General features: G+C 38.4%; 1 protein-coding gene across 5 annotated transcripts in view; it reads right to left on the reverse strand.

The window, feature by feature from the left end:
* Positions 1 to 6,572: 6,572 nt before the first annotated feature.
* Positions 6,573 to 22,863, reverse strand: part of fubp1 (far upstream element (FUSE) binding protein 1) — a 46,025-nt gene continuing 29,734 nt past the window's right edge. For 2 of the 5 annotated variants that reach the window (XM_072574768.1, XM_072574772.1), the window contains exons 6-21: positions 19,502 to 19,573; positions 16,848 to 16,905; positions 16,418 to 16,580; positions 16,213 to 16,311; positions 16,006 to 16,116; positions 15,647 to 15,749; positions 15,443 to 15,543; positions 15,106 to 15,253; positions 13,901 to 14,061; positions 11,186 to 11,346; positions 11,015 to 11,094; positions 10,278 to 10,403; positions 9,862 to 9,945; positions 8,883 to 8,954; positions 8,637 to 8,797; positions 6,573 to 8,227 (exon numbers count right to left, since the gene is read on the reverse strand). In XM_072574768.1, the coding sequence (XP_072430869.1) occupies positions 8,219 to 8,227; positions 8,637 to 8,797; positions 8,883 to 8,954; positions 9,862 to 9,945; positions 10,278 to 10,403; positions 11,015 to 11,094; positions 11,186 to 11,346; positions 13,901 to 14,061; positions 15,106 to 15,253; positions 15,443 to 15,543; positions 15,647 to 15,749; positions 16,006 to 16,116; positions 16,213 to 16,311; positions 16,418 to 16,580; positions 16,848 to 16,905; positions 19,502 to 19,573 (1,709 nt within the window). In that variant the 3' untranslated portion in view covers positions 6,573 to 8,218. The remainder of the gene's footprint in view (positions 8,228 to 8,636; positions 8,798 to 8,882; positions 8,955 to 9,861; positions 9,946 to 10,277; positions 10,404 to 11,014; positions 11,095 to 11,185; positions 11,347 to 13,900; positions 14,062 to 15,105; positions 15,254 to 15,442; positions 15,544 to 15,646; positions 15,750 to 16,005; positions 16,117 to 16,212; positions 16,312 to 16,417; positions 16,581 to 16,847; positions 16,906 to 19,501; positions 19,574 to 22,863) is intronic. The other 3 variants (XM_072574769.1, XM_072574771.1, XM_072574770.1) reach the window with 3 other exon arrangements.

Consider the following 22,863-nt stretch of genomic DNA (forward strand, 5'->3'; position numbering starts at 1 on the left):
TGTGGGTCAATTATGTGACATTAAATTGGTTGTATCCTATTAAAAGATACCAGCAGCACTAAAGTAGTTGACAGTTGCTAATCAAAGGGGAGGGCAGAAGTGGTACAGTCCACAATTAACTGCCAAGCCAGATAATATAAGGTGACAAGCAGCATAAGGAGGGAGTGAATGTTTCATAGGACATTTGTTCATGTTGGCAATCCCACTAAAAACTGTATGATGCAAATAAGCAATTACCCATAACAGGAAAAATCCGTCCAAAAAGCATCAGTTAAAGAAGTTTAAATGCTCATGTTTTCAGAATAATACTGTAGCAGTCATGTAACAAAAGTACAGATTGGTTCTTGCAGGCATTAAATCTTTGAAGTGACTCAAGAGTCACAGTCACCTGTGTAAATGTAGAAATTGACAGCTCAGGCAGAGAAATATAAATTCCACATGCACTACAAATCAATTTTGAACTAGTGGCAGTCTAAGGCAGATATCCAAAGCCGCCAAAACAAATGCAACAACTTTGATATAGAATTAGACTGTGGGAGGTGATGGTCATCCTCACCTTGGGATCCAGGACTGTTGCTGACCAATGTTAAGGAGTCTGGATCATCCAAACTTTTGAACTGGCACGTGTTATCCCGGTGAAGATTTTGTCATGACTAATTCAATTTGGCCTGGATTTTGTCTGCAAGGTCAGTGCTTAGGTCTATAATCTGACAAAGAATAAAAGCCTAAATTTAAAAGTGAACAGAAAAATAATCCTACGAAATGTGTCCACCATCCTACAGAACAGTAATCAAGACAAAAATATCCCTGATCATTCATGACTCTCATTTTATCACATTGACTTCACATGGAGCTTGAATCTTGGTCACTTCATTAGGCAAATGGGGAGAAGGGAGGAATGGCACTTGCACATAAATCAAATTAAGTATTTAGCTGCACATAGGTATTTGTAGCTACATCTTGCCTCGAAAGGATCAACTCCACCTAGCTAATACACCAAACAATAGGCAAATACATTAGTTACAATCATTGCACCTTGATCAACCAAAGACATAATTGCAATCACGGGACGCTTTCCTGTGGGGTAAGTAAAACTGTTGCAGTTTAACTTACCCCATCCCCAGCCCAACCCCTTAATTCTGACTGCAATGCAGATCATATGTTGGAAGTTTGTTAATTAGTTATGATCATTGCTACAGGAACAGAAGTCTTTTCCACAAACCTTCATCATTTCCTGAACCAAGCATGACCGCAAAGATGCAGAATTAGATCTCATGGACAATGCAATTCACTTAAGAGCAAAGAAAACATTCTATGTATTAAATTAAAAAACTCGAGAAAATCAAACCATCTTCCTGTATGAAACAGCTAAGCATGTCTACAGATTCAAATCTACAATTTACAGCAATTCATGAAGTAGATGATTAAGCTTAAACAAGGCACAATTGACTAAATTCCCAACAAATGGCAGAAAATAAGCAGTTTTTCCACAAATACTAAATGAACAGATGAGCAAATATTCAAAGTTTCCAGATGGGCGATTACAATTTTGTGGATTTGAAAGGTCAGCCATGACAGGACGTTTTTGGGCAGTGTTGGTTAGAGAAGATGCAAACCTATTGTGAAGAAATATCACAACAGACTATTGCCCATGTACTACACAAGAGTCCAATATCCTTTTGATCATTTTCAAAGAATATGTTATAGTTAAAGCAAAGTGAAACAAGCCCGTAAAGATCAAGTGTTTAGCTATAAATTTTCAGGTCATCATCTCATTCAAATGAATAAATGGCAGTCATTTGGGCTTCACTCAAGGTCCTTAACCCTTCACCTTGTTATGTTACTCCCTACCTTGAGGAGATTTCTCAAAGCCTTAGCTTCTTGACCAAGATTTGATGAATACCCAAACTTATTCCACCATTTCCAATGTTTATCTGTGAAGCACAAGGCTGTTTTCTAATTTATAAAGTGCTATTAAAGTGAAACTGTTCCAGGCTCGGTGCTTAACATGACTTATGTCTCTGCCCATTACACATTTAATCCATGGAATCAAACATCATTATGACAGACAGTGTAGAGATTAGGCAAGTGTGTCATTAAAGCAAAGGAAGTACTTGGTACCACAATGACTATTCACCCCAAAATATAAGAACTGAAATAAAAGTAATCTAATTTCATTAGTAACAAAAACCTTAAGATGAGATTTGACTGCAGAATCAAATTACTCACCAAAGTCAGGATAGCTTGGAGTTGGGATTTTGTTTAATAGAAAGAGCAAAATTCAACATAAAGCTTCAATCTTTGAATTGAAAATATTTACAAAAAAAAAGCTCTTTTTGGCAAATCTATATTAGATTCTTAGCCACACAGATCATTGAATTGCAAGTTAGTCCATGCCAATTTGAGTGATCTCAAATCAGCAGCAGCACATTATGGTATCACTAAAATTATATAAGACGACACTGTTAGTGTTTGAATATTGTCCAATTATCTGGAAAATGTGACTTTGTTGCATAAAGCCAGAGCTCAGGTGCAACATGTTCCATAGTTCAATAACTTTCTAGCTTTCTAGCTCTGTTGACATACAGAATGGCAACCTAGAGAAGCTCACTAAGTCAATAGTTTTGTAAAAGAAGAGAATCATTTGGGATCATTAAAAATTGCACAGATTTTGAAATATTATACAAACAAACCCATCATTTATCATATCCTTTTCCTAACATTTTGAAGAATGGATGCACAGGAAATTAGGATTTATGCTTGCTTTCCAAGTCACTTTAGTTGGAATTAAAAGTTTTAAAGGTAAAGTTACGGAATAGTCACAATACAAATAGTATATCTTAGCCTGAAAATTATATTAAACTGTGTCATACTTTTACAGTGAACACTGTCCAGGACTGGAAACCAAATCTGCATTAACTTGGCATACAAAGCGTCTCAAAACTGAAGTTTATGATAACAGAAATCTCCTGCACAAAACAAACCCCAACTCTTACCATGTTCACAAGTACTCTGGTCAATATTTAACTCATTACAGACAAATGACTTCGCCCTACTAAACATTAGCCTAGGGAAGCTGAAAAATGTGTTGCTGGAAAAGCACAGCAGGTCAGGCAGCATCCAAGGAGCAGGAGAATCGACGTTTCGGGCATAAGCCCTTCTTCAGCCCTGAAGAAGGTTATTTTCCTGCTCCTTGGATGCTGCCTGACCTGCTGTGCTTTTCCAGCAACACATTTTTCAGCTCTGATCTCCAGCATCTGCAGTCCTCACTTTCTCATGAGCCTAGGGAAGGAAAGGAACTCTTACATCTCTCCATTTCTAACTGGCCATCCCCAGCACCCATGGATTCACAGTTGTTTGGCCACGCATGGTGGACTGCACCATTATACTATTTGCCAACATGAAAACAAGCAGTTTATCTTTAGCCTGCTTGAGAACAGTAAGCCTTAAAATAAAAGCTGTGGTGTCACAGGTATATTTACACAAGTATTGTTGCACTATCCATATAGTGACAGGAACAGAAGAGATTATCAATAATTAGACTGACTGCATTTTAAGCTTCTTATATTTTTAAATAATTAGAAACTCTAACAACTGAAATTTTATCTCTAGCACAAGCTTGAATTTAACCTTAGCAGAACTACCTGCCACTAAAGGATTCCTCCGTAAATGTCTCAACCATAAGGTTCAAAGGGCATCTTGGCACTTCAGATTTAAAATGTCCAGAATATATTTAGGCAGAAAATGATAATTTTCTTAGAATCCATTAAATTCAATTTGAATTTATTTTAACCAAAGTCATTAGGAACAGCTTGTGTCCCATAATTCTTTGAAACTTACTGTTTTTAAGCAAAGGAAATTGCAACCAACAAGGTTATAGTTTTGCGAAAACTCTAAAGGACTGAAATCCTTCAGGATAGAGATTAGGAAGTGCAATGGAATGATCCATCTCACCACAGACTAAGGTACCCACACCAACAGTGATGGGTGAATATTTTGTGGCTCAGTTTAAAATTGCAGTGGAGAAAATAGAGACAATAGATCTAAATATCTAAACTTCCCAAGACATGCATTCAATTTTAATGCTGTGGCATTTCCCCAACATTTTCCCCAGGATTTTAAACATTTAGTCTATGACCAGATCTGTAAGAGAATTGATAGGTACGTCAGCCTGAAGCAAAACAGGAACATAACTTCAAAGCCCAAGTGAACCTTTGCAAGAGATCATCTCTAATGTTATCCAAAACATTATTTAAAAATATTTGAATTTAGTGTTAATGCACAGACATCGAGCAAAGTACTGTTTCATGACATACAAATGTTGAGACAAACTGTGCTGATAAATACAAAAACCATTTCAACAGTTACAGCACACTGAACAGAATTTCAATTAAATTCTCTCTCAACAAATCAACTGTAACATTTACTTCAAATATACCTTCAAAGCATGAATTGGAAAGTCATTGTCCATTCAACATTAGCAAAATGGAACTTGCTACAACTCAACATTTCCCCAATTGAAAAAGTATTTTATACTATTAAAATCAAATACTATAATACAGCAAACTTGACAGTGGTCGCCTGCAAATTTATCCTCACAATGCATATCTGTCCTGAGGAAGACCTGAAATGATAACTTTGATTTCTCTTCAAAGATGCTGCCAGACCTGAGCTTTTCCAGCAACTTGTGTTTTTGTTTCTGATTTACAGTATCCACACCTCTTTTGGATTTACATAAATATCTGTTGGCTTCTCAGCTTTAATGGTGTAGTGGCTTCCTGGCCCACAGAACTGTACTAAGCCAAATGGTTATTTGCAACCTATGAATACAGACTATTAGCAGTTTGACAGCTAATTTCTGTGACCCCTTTGGAAGGGTTAGGGAGAAGACAGACAAGTGGGAATATTTTCTGCTCTTAACTGTAAAACAGATACTGCTGTTGGCAGTGAGGAAATGGGAATATAAATGGGCTTGGTTGAAATATCCACTACCGTAACTGGGGAACAACCTTCAGACAACAAGTTATTATTGAACTATAATTCCCTGGGAACAATATCAGTCAGGTGGCTACCATCAGTCCAGGAAATTCACCCTAACTTGAATCTTCTTTAAAACAGACAAATGCAGAAAAGCAAAAAGAAAAATTGACTTCCCTGTTTCCTTTATTCTTACAAGATAAGAATCACCAAACCAGTTGGACACAATGAACTTACTAAGACCAATGATAAATGTAATTATAGGTTAGGTCTGGAGGTCAGTTAGCGACAAAATTATGTCTTTTTATTAGGATTCAGATGCATCCTTAAGATATATTGATTACATCATTCAGTGGACATACGTTTTTGGTCAGGTGTCATTACTCACCATGATTTTTTTTGTCAACGTTAAACTCTTCATGTACAAATGACATCGCCTTACGAATCCTTGTTGTTAAATGTTAAAAGCTTCTTGGGGCGCTCAATGAAATCCACAGCAAGACAACGTTATCTGCCCATTGTGAAAAGTTTATTGTAGGGCACAACTTCTAAAATTAAGTTGAGCTGAGATTGTCAGTTTGACTATGTGACAAAAGGACCTGAAATGGACAAGGACATCAATGAAAACGGGAAAAGGGTTGCTGTACTGTTGTCCATTGTTGCAATTGTGAAGTTTTCAGTAAAGATAGCGAAACAGGGTGAAGTGTAAATTTGAATGCAATACTGGGAAATGTTTTAAATGTGTTTTCAAAGCTACATCTACCTATATAAAAAGACAGTGGCATATATGATTGCAAACCAAGTATGGACAGCATCTTTTTTTGGATACATCCCCAAATTAAGAACACAATCACATAACCTTCATTAGAAAATAACATGTATAAACTATCTATTTCAAAACTTAGATTATTTACACCATAAAATTTCACAATTCTCTTTCTTCATTTTTGTTACAAATACGATTAAAAAACCTTCAGTCTCGATTCTTAACATTCGACTTCAGGACAGAGCTTCATGCACAAACAAGACTAACATTAAGAATTAACCTGCAGATGTCTTGTGGTTCTCGGTCACAGTACTCATTCGGCTCTCCACACCTAAAAACAAGCAGCCTGCAACACCTGGACAACTGACCACCTCTTTTGTGGCTCTCCAGAGACAGAAGGCTTTCCTTAATGTTTACAAAATTCAGTTCTGTGAACTTGTGCCAGCTGTAAAACTAAGTTACAATAATGGACACTAACTAAATTCAATAATGTGGACAGAACAATAATTCACTGTTTCAAATATCAAACAATTTTTTTCTATGTGAATCAATTGAAAAGCATTCAAAACAATATCGAGATGTGACATACAAAAGTTGCTCCTGTTAAAAGTTTAGGATAGCTGCTCAGAACAATGTTATCCATGTCAGAAATTGCAACACTCCATTCTCACACCCAGCAAAATAAATTCAATGCCCAAAAGGTTTGTACAGTTTCCAACTTTTAAGTAATTTCTAGTACAATTCACAGCAAAAAGTCAATTTTGCTATTTAAAACATAATGCGCCGATTTAAAAATGCAAAATAATTTCCACCATTTGACACATCAACATAAACAGCAGATATTCATATCCATTTATTCAGTTGAACGTCAAGGCAATGAAATACAACACACTCCTGGCCTACCTACCTTCAATCTAACCAAATTCCAAATGGTTCAAGTAAATCTAAAAAGAAAACTATCACAGTATCATCTAAAAAAGGCTTTCCATTCTGCATTCCTCAAACATTATTTAATACAGTTTAGGAAATACTTACCCATAAAGGCTTTCATCAAAAAAAAATCAGTAAAACTAATGAGTATAGTATCCTATCAGTTTAATTCCTACAAGCATGACATGCTATGTACATGATCAGGACATTTCTGCATTGTTATTCATATTTCAATGTATCTCTTGACAAAGAAAAGAGAGGACATGGGCAAAAACAATTTCAAGTGTTATCGCACAGTAGGTCATCTCTATTTCGCAAGATTTTAGGGTACTTACAGTGCAAAGCTCCTTGAAGGAACAGAATCAAGGATGGTGCACAGCATACGCCAGGTTACCCTTACAGAGCTAGCTCTACATTGGCTGGAACACACCTGTACTTCAATAAATACAGTGGCAAAGAGAGACTGCAAATGCATTCATCTTTTGCATAATTAAACTGAGCAACTACCAAAATATTCAAATGTAAGCATGGGGGGAAAAAAATCTATTTTGCACAGAAACAACCATTTTCAAATTGAGGGAAAAATATGCAGAAGCAATTCAGATAATCTTTCAGGATTTTAAAATAGAAAATTCCAACTAAATAACGTGAAAAATAAAACAGCTGAAGCAGAGCACAATGCATTAGAAAAACAATTCCATAGTCAATTTGAGGACCTACTTAATCATTAACGAATAACCTTACCATCAGCTTTCCTAAACTCCTTCTGTCAGAAAAAAGTGTTATGGGGCACTATTTTACATGGCAAAAACTGCAGACCATATAAACAAACGGACAAAATGCCTCAAACTTTGTCAGACATATAGCATAAAATTGTAAACAAAAGCTAAGGATGCCAGCCAAAAAATTATATTACATTTTATCTTCATATGTTGTTATAGAAATATTATGCAAAAGATATACTGCTTGCAACTTTGCATTATGCATCATTACTAATGAGCTAAATTGAAATCTTGATGGCTTCAGGAACATGGACTATAGCAGCTATTTAGATCTGAATTGAATTATGCACAAAGTCTCAGCATGACCCAAGAGAAAATTCCACAACTCAGAACGTGTTGTAAAAGGTTACAATTAGGTGCAAACATCATACTATGTATTTACCCATAGATCCAACTTACCCACAAAACAAGGGTTTTCATTTTATTTATTGTCAAGCACAAACAAGCATTTTCTTTTAAAAGTGAACAGGTATACAATGGAATTAATACATTTTACAACAGAAGCACGTCACTATAGTGACTGAATAGAAATTGAAATACATATGCTGGAATGTTCAAACTATTGTGTTTCACTAAAAGCAAACCAAATTTGCATTTCTACACAAAATAATGGTTATCAAGTTCGCTACCTCTTAAGTATGACAATGGCAAGAAACACTTTTTTTTAAACCAAAAAACAAAATTAAGATCTTCATCAAGCCGTCTGCATCCATTAATTTTACAAAGGCTTTTCCCCAAATGACGCAAATATCTCCACTTCACATTACTGGGCCTGCACAAAAGAAATACATAGAAATACACAAGTGGTTACCAACATGAAACAGTTCAAGGTCATCGAGTGTGGACAGGATCCTCTATCTGTGAAAGGAAAAGTTAAACTTAAGAGCCGACAGCCGCTCTTCACTTTTTGCATTTCCTGTTGGGGTTGGAACTTTATGTAAGAACAGCCATTCAAATAATAAGCCATTCAATGCTCTTCAAATGTGTTCCTCTGAATGTAGTATGCAGTTAACTTTCAAGTGTACGAGGGTATTGATACGCAGTGTGCATACTATTAAGTTCATCACTTTGCAAGTTACCAATGAGTCTCACTGAAGTTATGTAGGGATACATCAAGCTTTATTTCATGCCGAATCAAAAGCACACGTTCAACCGTGAATCTTTTATTTACTGGAATTTACCTGTGGGGGGGGTTGTTGCGCTGGCGGATGCTGGGGAATTCCTTGGGAGTTTGTCTGACTGTAATAAGCTGCTTGCTGTCTGTAATACTCAGCCCACGCAGCACTGTAGTCTGGTTGCCCACCTGGCTGAGCTGCTGTACTAGAAGCTTGAGCTGCCTGACCTGAAACAACAAGTAGGACTGAATCATTGATCAAGTTCAGAAAACTCAAACACACTTGAATCATGCTTTTCAGATACATGCATACTTTGTTTCTTGTAGTATTCTTCCCAAGCTTTTGTATAATCCTGTTGTGCTCCTTGTGGTTGTCCCTGTTGACCTAAACAAAAGATGGTTAACATTTTATTAAATAAATCTTAAAGTATTGAATGTTTAGGAAAACATTTAATTTCAGTCTTCAAAGTAATAGATTCCAACAAACACATGGTTATAATTTACTCATTCACCTAATATACAGAAACTGCTGAATAAACTCAGGTGTGCCAGCTACCTCTGGAGAGAAAGCAGAATTAACATTTCAAGTCCAGTAACCCTTCTTAATTACAGAATTGGTAATTCTGTTTTAACAGATGCTGCCAACAAGCTGAGTTTCTCCAGGAATTTCTGTTTAAGATCTTCAGCATTTGCAGTTCTATGTTTTGTATCACTCATTCCCCTAGCTGGGTATTAACTTCATGACTTCACGATGAAATACTTTCCTTAAAACAACTAAGGCCTGCTTAAAATTGTTCTTTAGAACATCTTAAAACCATGACTGCAACAACATCCATTAGGACTATTCAAAAATTTACTTTAAATTTGCAATTTCTAATTGTTAAGAACTGTACTGGAATGATTAATCAATATATTTGAATATAAATGCACAGGATTCTTATGTCATCTGCTTTTTGTGCAACAGGATTTTCTTTGGTGTGCTATGAACAAAGATGCAATTCAACACCAGATGAGGAGCAGTGGCACAAAGATTTGCAAAGCTCCACTGTTAAGCAGGACAATGAACAAAGTTAATCCTGCTGTTGGTCAATGCTATTTTAAAAGCGTACCATGTCCACTTGTAAAGCGACGGGGCTTCTCTACCACCTACCTTACAATCCAGCACAGAGCACATTTTATATTTTAATTTCACAATTGCAAGGAATTTTACAATTGCAGCTTTCCCATCTTGTCTTTTATGAGTCTCCGTACTATCAACCTTAAATTTTGACAATCTAAGCTCAAGTACTTACCTAATTTCTTGTAATATTCTTCCCAGGCTTTGGTATAATCAGTCTGAGGTGGTTGGGCTGGGTTGGGTTGGTTTGGATCAGCTGCTGATAAAAGTACAGAGCCATGATTATCATAATAACAACAAGGATATTAATTCCCAGAGGGAAGAAAGGAGGTTGACAGTTTATAACAATAGGAAACCTAAAAGCTGCTAGAAGAGATTTTCTAACCCTCTGTGGAAAGTGATTCAGGCACATTATGCCACTGATTTAAGAAACAGGGATAATAACCACTAATACTAGTTTCCAAAAGTCATCAGCTTATGAAGTTTCTTTTGGGGTAAGATGCAAGCTTAGTTCTCGAAGATTTTTTACAACTGCGGTAAATAACTCTGTCAGTGTCGCCAGAAGCTCTGATAAAATACTCAATGATTTACCCGGTGCAGAATTTGGGGTACTGCCCTGACCAGTGCTTGAAGGTGCAGGTGGCTGCTGTGCTTGTTGCTGATAATACTGAGCGTAATATGCTGCCCATGCAGCTGTATTTGCATCTCCAGCTTTATCTACAACAGATTAAAAAAATTACATTACTGCTAGCACTCAAACACTGTAGATAAAATTGTATTCAATAACTTGAACATAACAGTAAACTCTGGGGATCATTTTCTTTTCCTCTTCTTCCGAAATGTCAAATCCTGCTTGTACATGATTCCACAAGTGCAAGCTACTCTCCAGGATACCATCCAACTGGTCAGTCAGCAAGCATGAGTCTCAACAGTGTAAAGGTTGTTCAGCTCATTAGCTAAGGAGGAAATCTCAGTTAAAGCCAACCCTGACCTCAACTGACACTGGGACTTGCATGCTTCTGAAACAGGGATTACTAGATGTCAATTAAGGGTGGGAAACTTAAAGGATACCACCTCATGTATCCTGGATAAGATCAGCCAAATCTCAAGGGCAACTAATGATGGGAAATAAATACTGGCCGAGCCAGCACTAACCACATCCCACGACTGAACAAATGTTAAGACACCAGGAATCAAACCTGGGCCCTGTGGGTCTATATGGTCCCCAAAACAGGATGTATTTATTAAAACAAAAATGAGCTACTGAGGAACTCAGAGGATTACTTTAAAAATTTGCATGCAAAATATATTTTTAAAAATGGTCTTACTTGGATCTGGTTGGCTCTGTTGCTGCCAGGGCTGATAGGTATTCCCCCATCCTTGTGGAGCATATGGTGCTGGTGGGCCACTGCAGAGGTTGAGAGATTACGTCATGGCAACATAGTACATATTGTAGTCAACTTTAAAACAATTGTGCTGTGTAAAATCAATTTACTTACTGTTGAGGAGGACCAGGTGGGCCTGGATTATAGGGCCCTGGATTATAGGGCCCCATAGGAGTTCCAGGGCCCGGAGGAGCAGGGGGCCCATGAGGGCCAGGAGGCAAGTGTGGTCCATGAGGACCATGGGGACCAGGTGGCCCAGGAGGACCAGTAGGAGCCTAAATGCACAAACATACATTGTGAAATATAATCAGGTGTACAAAAAGATAAGCTCCTGCTAAGAGATCACCAGACCTCAAAACAAAAGCAAACATATAAAAGTTCTCCATGGAGTTAAATCGCGTAGAAGATATATTATAATGCAAGTATTCAACGGGCATTCTGCCACAAGAATTAGAGGAGTTTCCTGTTTGGTGCCTCAAGCTTACTCCATCATTCAATGGATTGTTGGCGATGACGTGACCTTAAATCAACATTCTGCCCGCATCTTAACATGACTAACTTGTTCATCAAAAATCTCAGTCTTTGATTCACACAGAAATGGAATCAACTTTATATTCGACAATATCCTTGCTGCGTTCAATGTGATAAAAATATAATTTTAGTTTTCAATATTAAGCTAGAAATGTAATCCGAATTTTCAGACACTTGCTTTGGGTTGTGACAAAAATTAGGAGATTAAAACCCATTTTTTGAAAAGTCCACAATTTTACAGCAGCTAACTTGAAAATTAACAATGCATTCAGCAAACAGATTTAATCACCATACTGTCACACTGGATGCTCTAGGATAGTGTGCTTGTGATCCCACTAAGGCTCAGTGAATTCACTGACTGGTTAACATCTTGTATTTACATAGGTACTACAAATACCACAAAAAATAGTCTGAAACTGAGCCACAGGAGGAAGTCGGAAGGAAGAAAGTAAAAATCTTGGTCCAAAAGGCAGGTTTTAACAAAGCCATGAATGAGTTAAGCATCAGATGAACTGAGGCATGGCAGAATTAAGTGAATTCAAAGATAAGGCTTAATGATAATAGTCATCTCAGGATCTTGTTACTTGGGTTGCGAAATGTTCGCGCCTCAGACCCAAGCAAGGGTGAGGGACAGGGTTATGATTAGTGAATCAAATCTACAGTCAAGATTAAAGACAGTGGATTCTGTCTTCAAAATATTTACTTAATGGAGGAAATTGCTTCACATAGAGTCTGGATCACATGCAAGTAATTTGCTAAGTTTAAGACAGTGGAAGGGTTGATTTTGAGGGATGGTGGTGAATTGGAAGTCAGGATGAACATTCTTTCATAATCTGGCACTATCCTCTCCAATCACTTTAAAAGTTACTTTCTGAACAAGCAGGTCAGGCTGCAAGAAATCACTCCCTGCTAACCAACAAGAATACAACAAATTCCTGGTGAAAGTAATAACCCACGGTGTGCTACATAAATTCCAACAGGTTTATTTGGAAGAACTAGCTTTCGGAGTACTGCTCCTTCATCAGGTGGTTGTGGATCTTATACTCCACAACAGTCTGATGAAGGAGCAGGACTCCATAAGCTAGTGCTTTCAAATAAACCTGTTGGACTATAACCTGGTGTTTTGTGATTTTTAACTCTGTACACCCTAGTCCAACACCAGCACCTCCAAATCATACATAAATTCCATCAACTTGGTTTGCTTTCACACAACAGACATCAAGATTCTTCATTTTAACTTTCCATTCTACATTGGTAATGGTTCAATTCACTCCATCTCTGCCCATGATTGAACATAACATATGACAAGACAGGACTAAATTATATGTCTCTCAAGTTTGTTCTATCATAGAAAAAAAAATCATGATTTTCTGTCCCAACTCCACTTTCTCACACATTCCACACTTGCCTCAAATCCAAAAGACTACAAATCTGTACCCAAGTCTTAAATATTCTTTGCAATTTCAAAGAATAATACCAGTGAATTAAGAAATTTCTCAACTCAGCTTCAATTAATTCACATTTGAGATTGCTTGCCTTCTACTTTCCTCAGTATCAACTCTGTTAAGATGCTTCAGAACCTCTCACATTTCAATGAGATATAAACTTCAAGGAGTGAAGGACCAGTTCACAGCCTTTCATAAAGAACAACTCTCTGAACCCAGAATAAAGGCAATGAACTGCCATTGCATCACCTCCAATGCAAACAGAATTCCCAGAAATATGAACAAAACAGCAGACTGTACTACAGTATTGTCTCACCAAAGTCCTACAGTGTTTGTAGCATGACTTGCTTTTTCAAGTACTCCAATCCCCTTGAAATAAAAGATTATTTGCCTTAACGACTAACGTACCTCCATGCTAACTTTTTTCTTTGTAGAAGTAATCCAATTGTTCTGAACATCAACATCTTTCAAAAATGTTCTGCTTTTCTATGCTAAGTGAATAACCTCACATTTGATCACAATTTACTCCATCAGCCATTGTTGCACAGAAAGTCAAGCTGTCTGTGTATATTTCGGTGCAGTTTCAAATGCACGAATGAATGATGTCACAACATCCCATATTCCTGAAGTGCTGTCCAATAGGTTAGCTACCAACCATATGCAGAACTTGGAAATTTAGATGAGGTTGACTATATTTTCCTGTTACTAAGTTTAAAACAAAGTTAGTAATACACGCTTTTGGGCAGGTGATATTCTTTAAAAATTAAATTACATGTGCATGTGTACTTGCACCTTTTGTGTGCGTTTTTGGCACCATGCCTCAATATGCCAATTAGATGGTTTTAAGACTTACCCCAATCTTCTCTTCAATAAGTTGTCGAGCATAATCAATCTGCTGAGTTGATCCACGAATAATAAACATTTTAAAGTTGGGATCAGCATTTGGAGGTGGGTTTCTCTGAAGCTCTATCCGTGCCCCTGACTGTTGGCTAATTGCCTTTACAGTCTCACCACCTAAAGCAGAGTAGATTTTCAGAAATTTGTAAACATTGATACCAATTGGGTTTTAGTTAATTCTTTATGAATAAACAAACATTCGGTCTTAATACTTTTCAGTCACAATCAAAGACTGCTGGGAACTGCCACAGGACAGCAGAGTGGCTCAACAGTTAGCACTGTTGCCTCACAGCGCCAAAGACCTGGATCCAATTCCACCTGCGGGCAACTGTGTGTGGAGCTTGCACATTCTCTCAGAGACTGCAAGAGTTTCCGCCAGATGCACCTGTTTCCTCCCACAAGCCAAAGATGTGCAGACTACTTGGATTAACCATAGAAAATGCAGGGTTACAGGGATAGGGTAGCAGGCTGGGACTCAGTGGCATGCTCTTTGGAGGTTTGTTGTGGCCTCGATGTCCGGAATGGGCTGCTTCTACCCTGTAGGGATTCTACAAAAGTTGCATTCTTCCCTTGGTTAGATATAACAGAGGCTAGTCTCACAATTAAGCCTTCTGATACTTCGTCCAAATTATTCACCTGTACTTTAACCTCCAAAGTCCAAATTTCCTCTCCACTATTCCCACACAACACTCAGTCAAATAGACAGTTACCACTTCTTAACATACAAAACACCTGGCATTCTGAATGATGTCTGATTACTTTCTCTCACTAATCTATTTCAATATGACCCATGTTCCACCCCTCACCAATGTTGGAAAACAGAACCTTTTTACATCAATAGTTCAGACTTGGAATTAGCCATGACATCAGCAATTCAGCATAGATGCTGCTTTGAGAATCGAGCTAATTCCATAAGGATGAAAAAAACTAGAACAAACATCGATAAAGTTAGATGCAGTAATATCATAAGCATCATTTGTGGGATACAAACACACTTATTAGGTTGAATGGCCTCAGTGACATGTAAACACAAAGCAATTGGAAAGACTTATTATTTGAGCAATTCTGTAAAACAGGAAAATACCAGGACACACACTGCACATGGCTATAACGGTATTTTAAATGAAACTACAAACAGAGTAATTTTGCACGACACATTACCTTTGCCAATTATTATCCCAGTCTTGCTGCTCGGTACCGTGAAAGTGAACTCTTGAAGTCCACCAGGAGGGCCCATATTCCAATTTGCTTGGCCTCTCCCTCTTCCTCTGCCAGGCCCAGGACCACCAGGACCTGGAGGCATGCCAGCCTAAAAATGAGGGTGAAAAAAACTTCTGAACTATTCTTTACGGGATGTTCTCAACTGGCGAACAACACAAAAACGTTTCCTAACTATCAACGTTCAATACAAGGCAGGAAAACAGCAAAATGTCAGTGAAGCACAATTATGACAAACATTTAAACCGACATGCTTAAAAGAAAGCATTTGTAACCTAACCTCCACACTTCGTAGGAGGTCTGTAAGTATTTCTGCAGCGTGCTGACATCTGTCGGGAGGGCCCAAGATCTGAGCTATCCTTTCTGGCGTCGTCCCGTCATCTTGTGATAAAAAAATTATTGGGAGGATTTTTTTTGGAAAGTTAAGAAAAGCATAAAATTTAAATGACTCAAATTGAAATGGGTTAGGCTTTAATAAAGTCACCTGGCTTGAACTGAATCCTCACACCAGCATCGTTCTGTATCTTCTTAATCATTTCTCCGCTTCTCCCTATTACAATACCAACAGCAAAGCGAGGTACAGGGACCTAACAGAAAACATAATTAGTATATATTGTACTTTGACAAAGAGACCTTACGGACAAGACCAACGGCACTATGAATAATATTGGTTTTGCAGGCACATCTGGCAATGAACTCAACCTGATGAAAATTAAATAAAAACCAATTAAAAATAAACAGATCACTGCATTTCAGCAATTCTCTGTTGAAGGGGTGGAAATAAAAAGTATTCAACCTTCAACTTATTTACTTTATTTGCTAGTCAGTATGGCTTACACTTACATCCAATGCTTCGTTTGTTCCTCCTAAACGGGATCCGTACTCATTACGCTGCTCTCTAAAACCACCTTGCTCTCGGTCACGAATTAGGTCCATCACCATATCCTTGGCTTGCTAAATCACACAATGGAAAAATAAATACTTGCACTCAATTTTTCTGATATTAGTAACACTTATGATGACATAAGTTAGCAAAAACAATCATCCTACCTGTACTTTAAATGGATCTCCAGTGATGCGGAGGGGTTTATCTGATCCTGTTGGCTGAGGTCCATCTTGAATCATCACCATCTTGACTCCCGCACGCTCCTATTTTGCAACAAAACAACTCCATGTACCCACCTTTGCATGTCGAACCAAGTACCATACCTCAGTACTCACAAAACAAGGTAAAAACAATGAACATAATTCTTACTTGCAGTTGCTTGATTGTTTCTCCACCTTTCCCAATAACAAGTCCAGCTTTGCTCGCAGGAATCATAATCTCCTGCACTGAAGTACCTGGTCCATCTCCATGATGCGTACCGGGACCAATTCTGCCTCTTTCAACAATTTGATCAAGTAACCTCTTTGCAGCTCTATATCAACAAATACATTAAAAAGGTAGTTTTAAGTATACCTGAAATGAGAATGGTGGATGAATGGGGAGAAGAAAAATACAAATATTAATGACTTCCCTATCCACTACCAGACTTGAATATAAATTCAGAATGATAACTATAACTGGACTACTTGTGCTGAAACCACACAGGTACACAAATGATCATTCTGCATTGTATTTATCCTAGGGTAAGTACTATGGTACGCCATACATAGAAATCACTCAACATTTTAAATATACTTACACAATGGAATCAGGACTTCCTGTCAGCATGCAAGATCTTTCTGGTAAACCACCACTGTCTGAAAATTAAATTTATGTTATGTCAGAGCATATCGAGCTAGAATACAATCATAACCGGAGCTTGAACACCAGCAGGAAAACAAAGTAGATATTAATGGTAAATTACTTTGACTCATGGAATATAGGAAGCGGAATTCTAATATAGAGATCACTGCTGCTTACCATTTATAGAATTAATCTGGTCAAATTCAAGGACAAGACCAACATTTTAAATTACACCGACTAGAGGTATAATAGCTCATAAGCAAGGCAACAAAAATCAAGATGTTATCAAGAACTTTAACAAATGAGTAATTGTATCAAGCATATTAAAAGCTGTAAATCACATGCTGGGGTTTACTTCCAGAGGAAGAGAATTTGAAGCAGGGTCTTTGTTGTGACTTCTTCTGAAAAGTGCAGAGATCCATAGCCAACAATGGAATATTGGCACTAATTAATCCCAATAAGGCATTCAGGAAAACTTTTCTTCCTCAGAGTGTTGATAATTTATTTGATGGACTTGAGAGGGTGAATTCAGCCCAGTTGTAATTCCCCACAGGTGACAGGAGTAAGCTACTTTCTAGGATCACTGCAGTCAACGGTGGTGTGAGTTGAGTAGATACATCACACTGTTGACAGGAAAGGAGTTCCAGAATTTTGAATGATGAAACTGGGATTGAGTTCCAAGTCAGGGTAGTGTGGGGCTGCTTGGAGGTAAACCTGCAGCATTTGCTGCTCTTGTGCTTCCAGGTGTAGGGATCATTGTTTTTCACAGCACTTCCAAAACAGTCTTAAATTGCTGCACTGAATTTGCAGATGGTATAAATCACTGCTACCATGTGTCAATGGTAGAGGATCAAATGATGAAAGCTTTGGATTAGGTGACAATCAAATGGATGGAAGTGTGGTGCTGGAAAAGCACAGCAGGACAGGCAGCATCTGAGGAGGAGAACAGACATTTAGGGCAGAGGTCCTTCATCAGAAATGACACATTCCTGATGAAGGGCTTATGTTTGAAGCATCAATTGTCCTGTTCCTCAAATGCTGCCTGACCTGCCGTGCTTTTCCAGCACCACACTCCCGACTCTGATTTCCAGCATCTGTAGTCCTCACTTTCTCCCAAAATGTTCTAAATGGGTAGCATTGGCTTGGATGGTATCAAACTTCCTGAATTGTTAACTACTCAAAGAGTTTTCAAGTTGTTAGATATTGCTCAGAGGGCTGAAGGGTATAAAGTGGTCAACCATGATCATAATGAATTGCAGAGTGGGTTCAGAGGGCTGAATGGCCTACTTCTCTTCCCATTTTCTGTTTCCCAAGTGTTGCTCAAATTGCATTCCACCAGACAAGTGGGAATAATCTCAAATATTCCTGACCTTGTAGATGGTGGACAGGATTTGAGAGTCATAAGACAAGTGACCTGGGCAGACAAACCGGAGCTTCTCACAGGCTTTTCAATAGTATGTGTCTTCCCCGTTCAGTTTCTTGATGTCGATAGGAGAGATGATAATACCACTGAACTTCAAGGGGATGTCACGTTTTCTCTTGAGAGATGGTCATTGTCTGGCACTTATGTGGTATGAATGTTACTTGCCATGCATCAAGTCAACCCTAAATATTCTATGGATTTTGCTCTAAATGGACAACTGCTCGATTGGCTTTTATTTAATTTTCATTGTGTGCACTGTTTTTATTCATATCTGCCATTGGTCTTGTCAGTAGGGACTCTGTGATAGTATCACGAATAGTGGTGGACATTGCGCAATCTGGCAACATTCCCACTTTTAATTTCAATGAAGAATCAGCTGAAGCCGGTTGGTCTTCAGACATTACCTGAGGAGTTCCTCCAGTCATGGTGCAGGACTGACATGACTAACCCCCAACAACCAAGATAAACTTCCACTCTGCTTGATATGACTCCAACCTGTGGTGACTCCTATTTATGAATCCTACTGAGCCTAGTTTTGTTGGGGCTTCAACAGCACCTTTCACCACTTTGGGAATGAGAACAGGCTAATGGGGCAGTAGGTAGCTGGCTGGAGTTTGTCCTAGTTTTTGTGGACAGGAAAGTCCAGGATAACTTTTCACTGCTAGGCAGACACACCAGTGTTGTTTTAACAGAACAGCTCTACTCTGCATGCAAACTGGTCCTAGAGCACAAGATTTCAGTATTTCTCTTGCTATCACACACAGGACTAAGAATTAGATTACATGTATGCAAAGAAAGCTGAAGTACATGTAGTGTATGTGTCTGTGTAATAAGTAGACAGAACCAAATGCTGATCAGGTGAAATGAGGCAAAGTACAACATTGGTCATGCAGAAGGTAATCAATACACATCTATTAAACTGAATGGCCCATTTGTTGGATAACACAATTAGAAATTCATATAAATCCAAGGCATCAAACTATCCTTCAATCAAGGGGGAACAAAATAAGACCTTGATTTAACAAGACCAAAATTAGTACACACAGAATAAACTAACTGCACGTGGCTCTAATTCTAGACTACGGTCTCCTTTCATGTGTTTCATACCTATTTCAGATCCACTTCCTGTAAAATAAGATGCAAATAATCCAATCAAAGCACAAACTCAAAGATTGAAACTATCTTACCAGGAGCGATCTGTACTTTGCATCCAGACTCTTGTTGAATGCGCGAGATTTGTTCTCCACCTCGACCAATTACTGCAATTAAAAATATCACATATATGCTGATTTTCAAACCAAACAGAATTATCAAATATGCTTGCAAACAGTTTCACATGTACAAAGTTACAACAATACAACTTTTCACGAGCGTAGTAAATTCGACAAAAAACAAGCGAGCAATTGCCATCTTTTTGAATCTATTACTGAGAGCACAGGTTCCCAAACTATGCCGTGAACCAGATGAAAATTTTGGGATCAAAAGCTCTGAGGTATAGTGGCTGCGTAGCAACGGGCCACTTTGATAGTTCTGATTGGGGACAAAAAGGTCTGTTAAATCTCCATTTGAGTGCACGGAGTTTGACCAAGTGATGATTACCATGAGATCATCGAAACGAATGTTCCCTGTTTACTGGTACCTCTACATCAAAGTTAAATTCAAAAACCCATTCCCTGGGATTACATTATTTGCCTATTTTGCACTTCTATACACAATACAGGAATGAATCATAGAATCCCTACAGTGTGGAAACAGGCCCTTCAGCCCAGTAAGTCCACACTGACCCTCGGAACAGTAACCCACCCAGTCCCATATCCCTACCCTATTACTGTACATTTAACCCAGACTAATGACCTCACCTACACATCCCTGAACACTATGGGCAACTTAGCAAAGCCAATTCACCTAACCTGCACATCTTTGAATGAATAATCATGCCACAGATCAAAGAGTTGTACATCAAACAAAACATGAGCATTCAGTTGTAGCAGGTGGTTATCAGGACAAATGGAACTTTAGCTGACCGCCACTGGAATCAATCCCTCCAAACACCAGCTCTTACAACTCTGGGGTCAAATAAATGAGTACAGCGACCAGAGAGCGAGACAGTCAGGAAAGAGAATGGGTGTGAACAGAGCAGGGAGAGAGAAACAAGTAAAAGAGCAAGTGAAATTCAAAATTGCAAACGCAGGAATCACAAGGGTCATGAGGAGGTCAGAATGAAAAGCACTGATTTTCTTATGGAAATTAAGCAGAAATTTCAGATCCAGATAAACAGCAGTGCATTATCCGAATCACTTAAATACAAATCATTTGCTAAAGGTAGAACAGTTTATTCTTCTCTGCATCATCAGAGAAAATGACGCTTCAGTTGAGGATTGGTTAACAAAGGCAGTGTCTGGATTAATGGGTCTTTTTCAGGTCGGAAAGGTACAGTTTCACAATGATCAATCCTATCTGTATTAGTGACTTGGAGGAGGGGCAGAATATAATGTATCTAAATCTTCTGACAATATAAAAGCAGACTGGAGGGCACCCGGAATCTCCAAGGAGATATGGATAGGTTAAATGCCCAAAACATTGTTGACAGAGTTTAATGAAGGAAAGCTGGAGGTCATACATTTGGCAGGAAAATGAAAAGTCAGACTATTATTTAAATAGACAGACTCCAAAGGCTCCATTGTACGTGAGACACAAAGAAGTGAGCAGGTGGTTTACAGAACAAATGGAACTTTAGCTGTTACTGCTAGGCAGTTAGAAGTTTAAAAGCAGGAAAGACTTCTTACAAATACAGGGTGTTGGTGATAATGCACCTGGGGTTTGGTACTGTACTAAATGAAAAGGATAAACTGACATTGGTGACTGTACTAAAGAGGCTGACTAGGCTGATTCCCGGGGTTTAGGGGTTAACTTATTGTGAATGACAATGTTGGTTATGCCTTACCATTATTAATTTTACTATTCCTAGAACATGTTACGATTAACAAGGAGGAGGTATTAGATGTTTTAACGGACACCAAGGTGCATAAATCCTCAGGGCCTGATGAGATTATCCCAGGTTGTTAAGGGAGGCAATGGGCCCTGATAGAGATGGTCATACTTGGCTGGCAATACGTGAAATGTCAGATGAGTGAAGGATAGCTAATGTGGTTCCTTTGTTCAACAAAAACAGCAGGGATAGGCCAGGTAATTGCAAATCAGTGAGTACGACATCAGTGGCAGGAAAGGCACTGATTTCTGGAGGGAGCTCTTATCTGACTAATTTAATAAGAGTTTTTTTGAACCAAATATATTGATGAATGCAGTGCAGTTGATGAAGATTACATGGACTTTAGGAAGGTTTCTAAAACAAAGGTCACACATGGAAAGCTGCTCCAACTGTTAAGAGCCCATAGAATCCAAGGCAGGTTAGTGAACTGAATCCAAAACTGGCTTACAAACATAGGGCTGTTTCTCTAATTGGAAGCCTGTGACCAGCTGTAATCCAAAGGGAACAGGAACCCTTTGTTTGTTATGCACATTAATGACTTGATGCAAATGTCAATGGGATACAGAGGAACCTCAATTAACCGAAGGACATGGGCAGGGAGTATTTCCTTCAGTTAATCACATGCCGGATAACAGTTTAACCAAGCATTGGGACCTTGCAATCTTGTTCAGATAATCAAAAGCCGGATAATCAAGGTTCCTCTGTAATTAGTAAATCTGCAGATGACATAAATTGGTCAAGGTGTTGATAGTGAGGAAAATGGTCTCAGATGACAATGAACAGCTACTAATTGGGCAATTGTGGTCACTGCACTATGGGAAAGATGTGATTGCACCTGACGGGGTGAGAGGAGATTCACCTGGAATGAAACATCTCCGTTTTGAGATAGGTGAGTATGTGGATGGGTAGATTTACAATATTGAGAGGCATAGACTGGAGATTGAGAGTGTCTTCTCCAAAGCAGGTGTTGCCTAAGAACAGAGGGCCTAAGTTTAAGGTGAGGATTGATTGCTTTGGAGGAGATCTGGAAAAAGGTTTTTCACGCACTGTGGGGTAAAATATGGAATGCGCTGCCTGGTAGTCTCACAACATTTAAGATGAACCACTTAAAAAGCTAGGGCATAGTATGCTGCATACAAGGGCAGGGACAGGCCTATTTCAGTGCTGTATGACTCAGTTTAGAAGCATGAGGGTGGTCTTATTGTGACAATACTGCTCCTTTAACAAGGTTATGATGTCCTTGGTATTTTTTCCCCCCAAAGTGGTCGTTAAAGACACAGTCTCTGAAAGTCTAAGTTGAAGGGCTTTAGAGCTAGTTTGATCATAGCTAACAGATAGTGCCAGAGGAAAAAGGCTTTCAAGTTTATAAAAACACTTGAACAATGAAAGGGGAGTGGCCAGTTGTCCCAGCTCAGCTTTTCTCCGATTTAGTTTTAGTACAGTAGTAATTCTGAAGCTGCTGGACCCAAATAAGCAAGTTCCTGCTGGTACTCTCTCTCTCTCTGACATCTCTCCAAAGACCCTGTGAGTGATTTTACTTTTTGCGCCAAGGGGTTTTTA

The sequence above is a fragment of the Chiloscyllium punctatum genome, chromosome 7 (genome assembly GCF_047496795.1).
Source record: "Chiloscyllium punctatum isolate Juve2018m chromosome 7, sChiPun1.3, whole genome shotgun sequence".
NCBI lineage: Eukaryota > Metazoa > Chordata > Chondrichthyes > Orectolobiformes > Hemiscylliidae > Chiloscyllium > Chiloscyllium punctatum.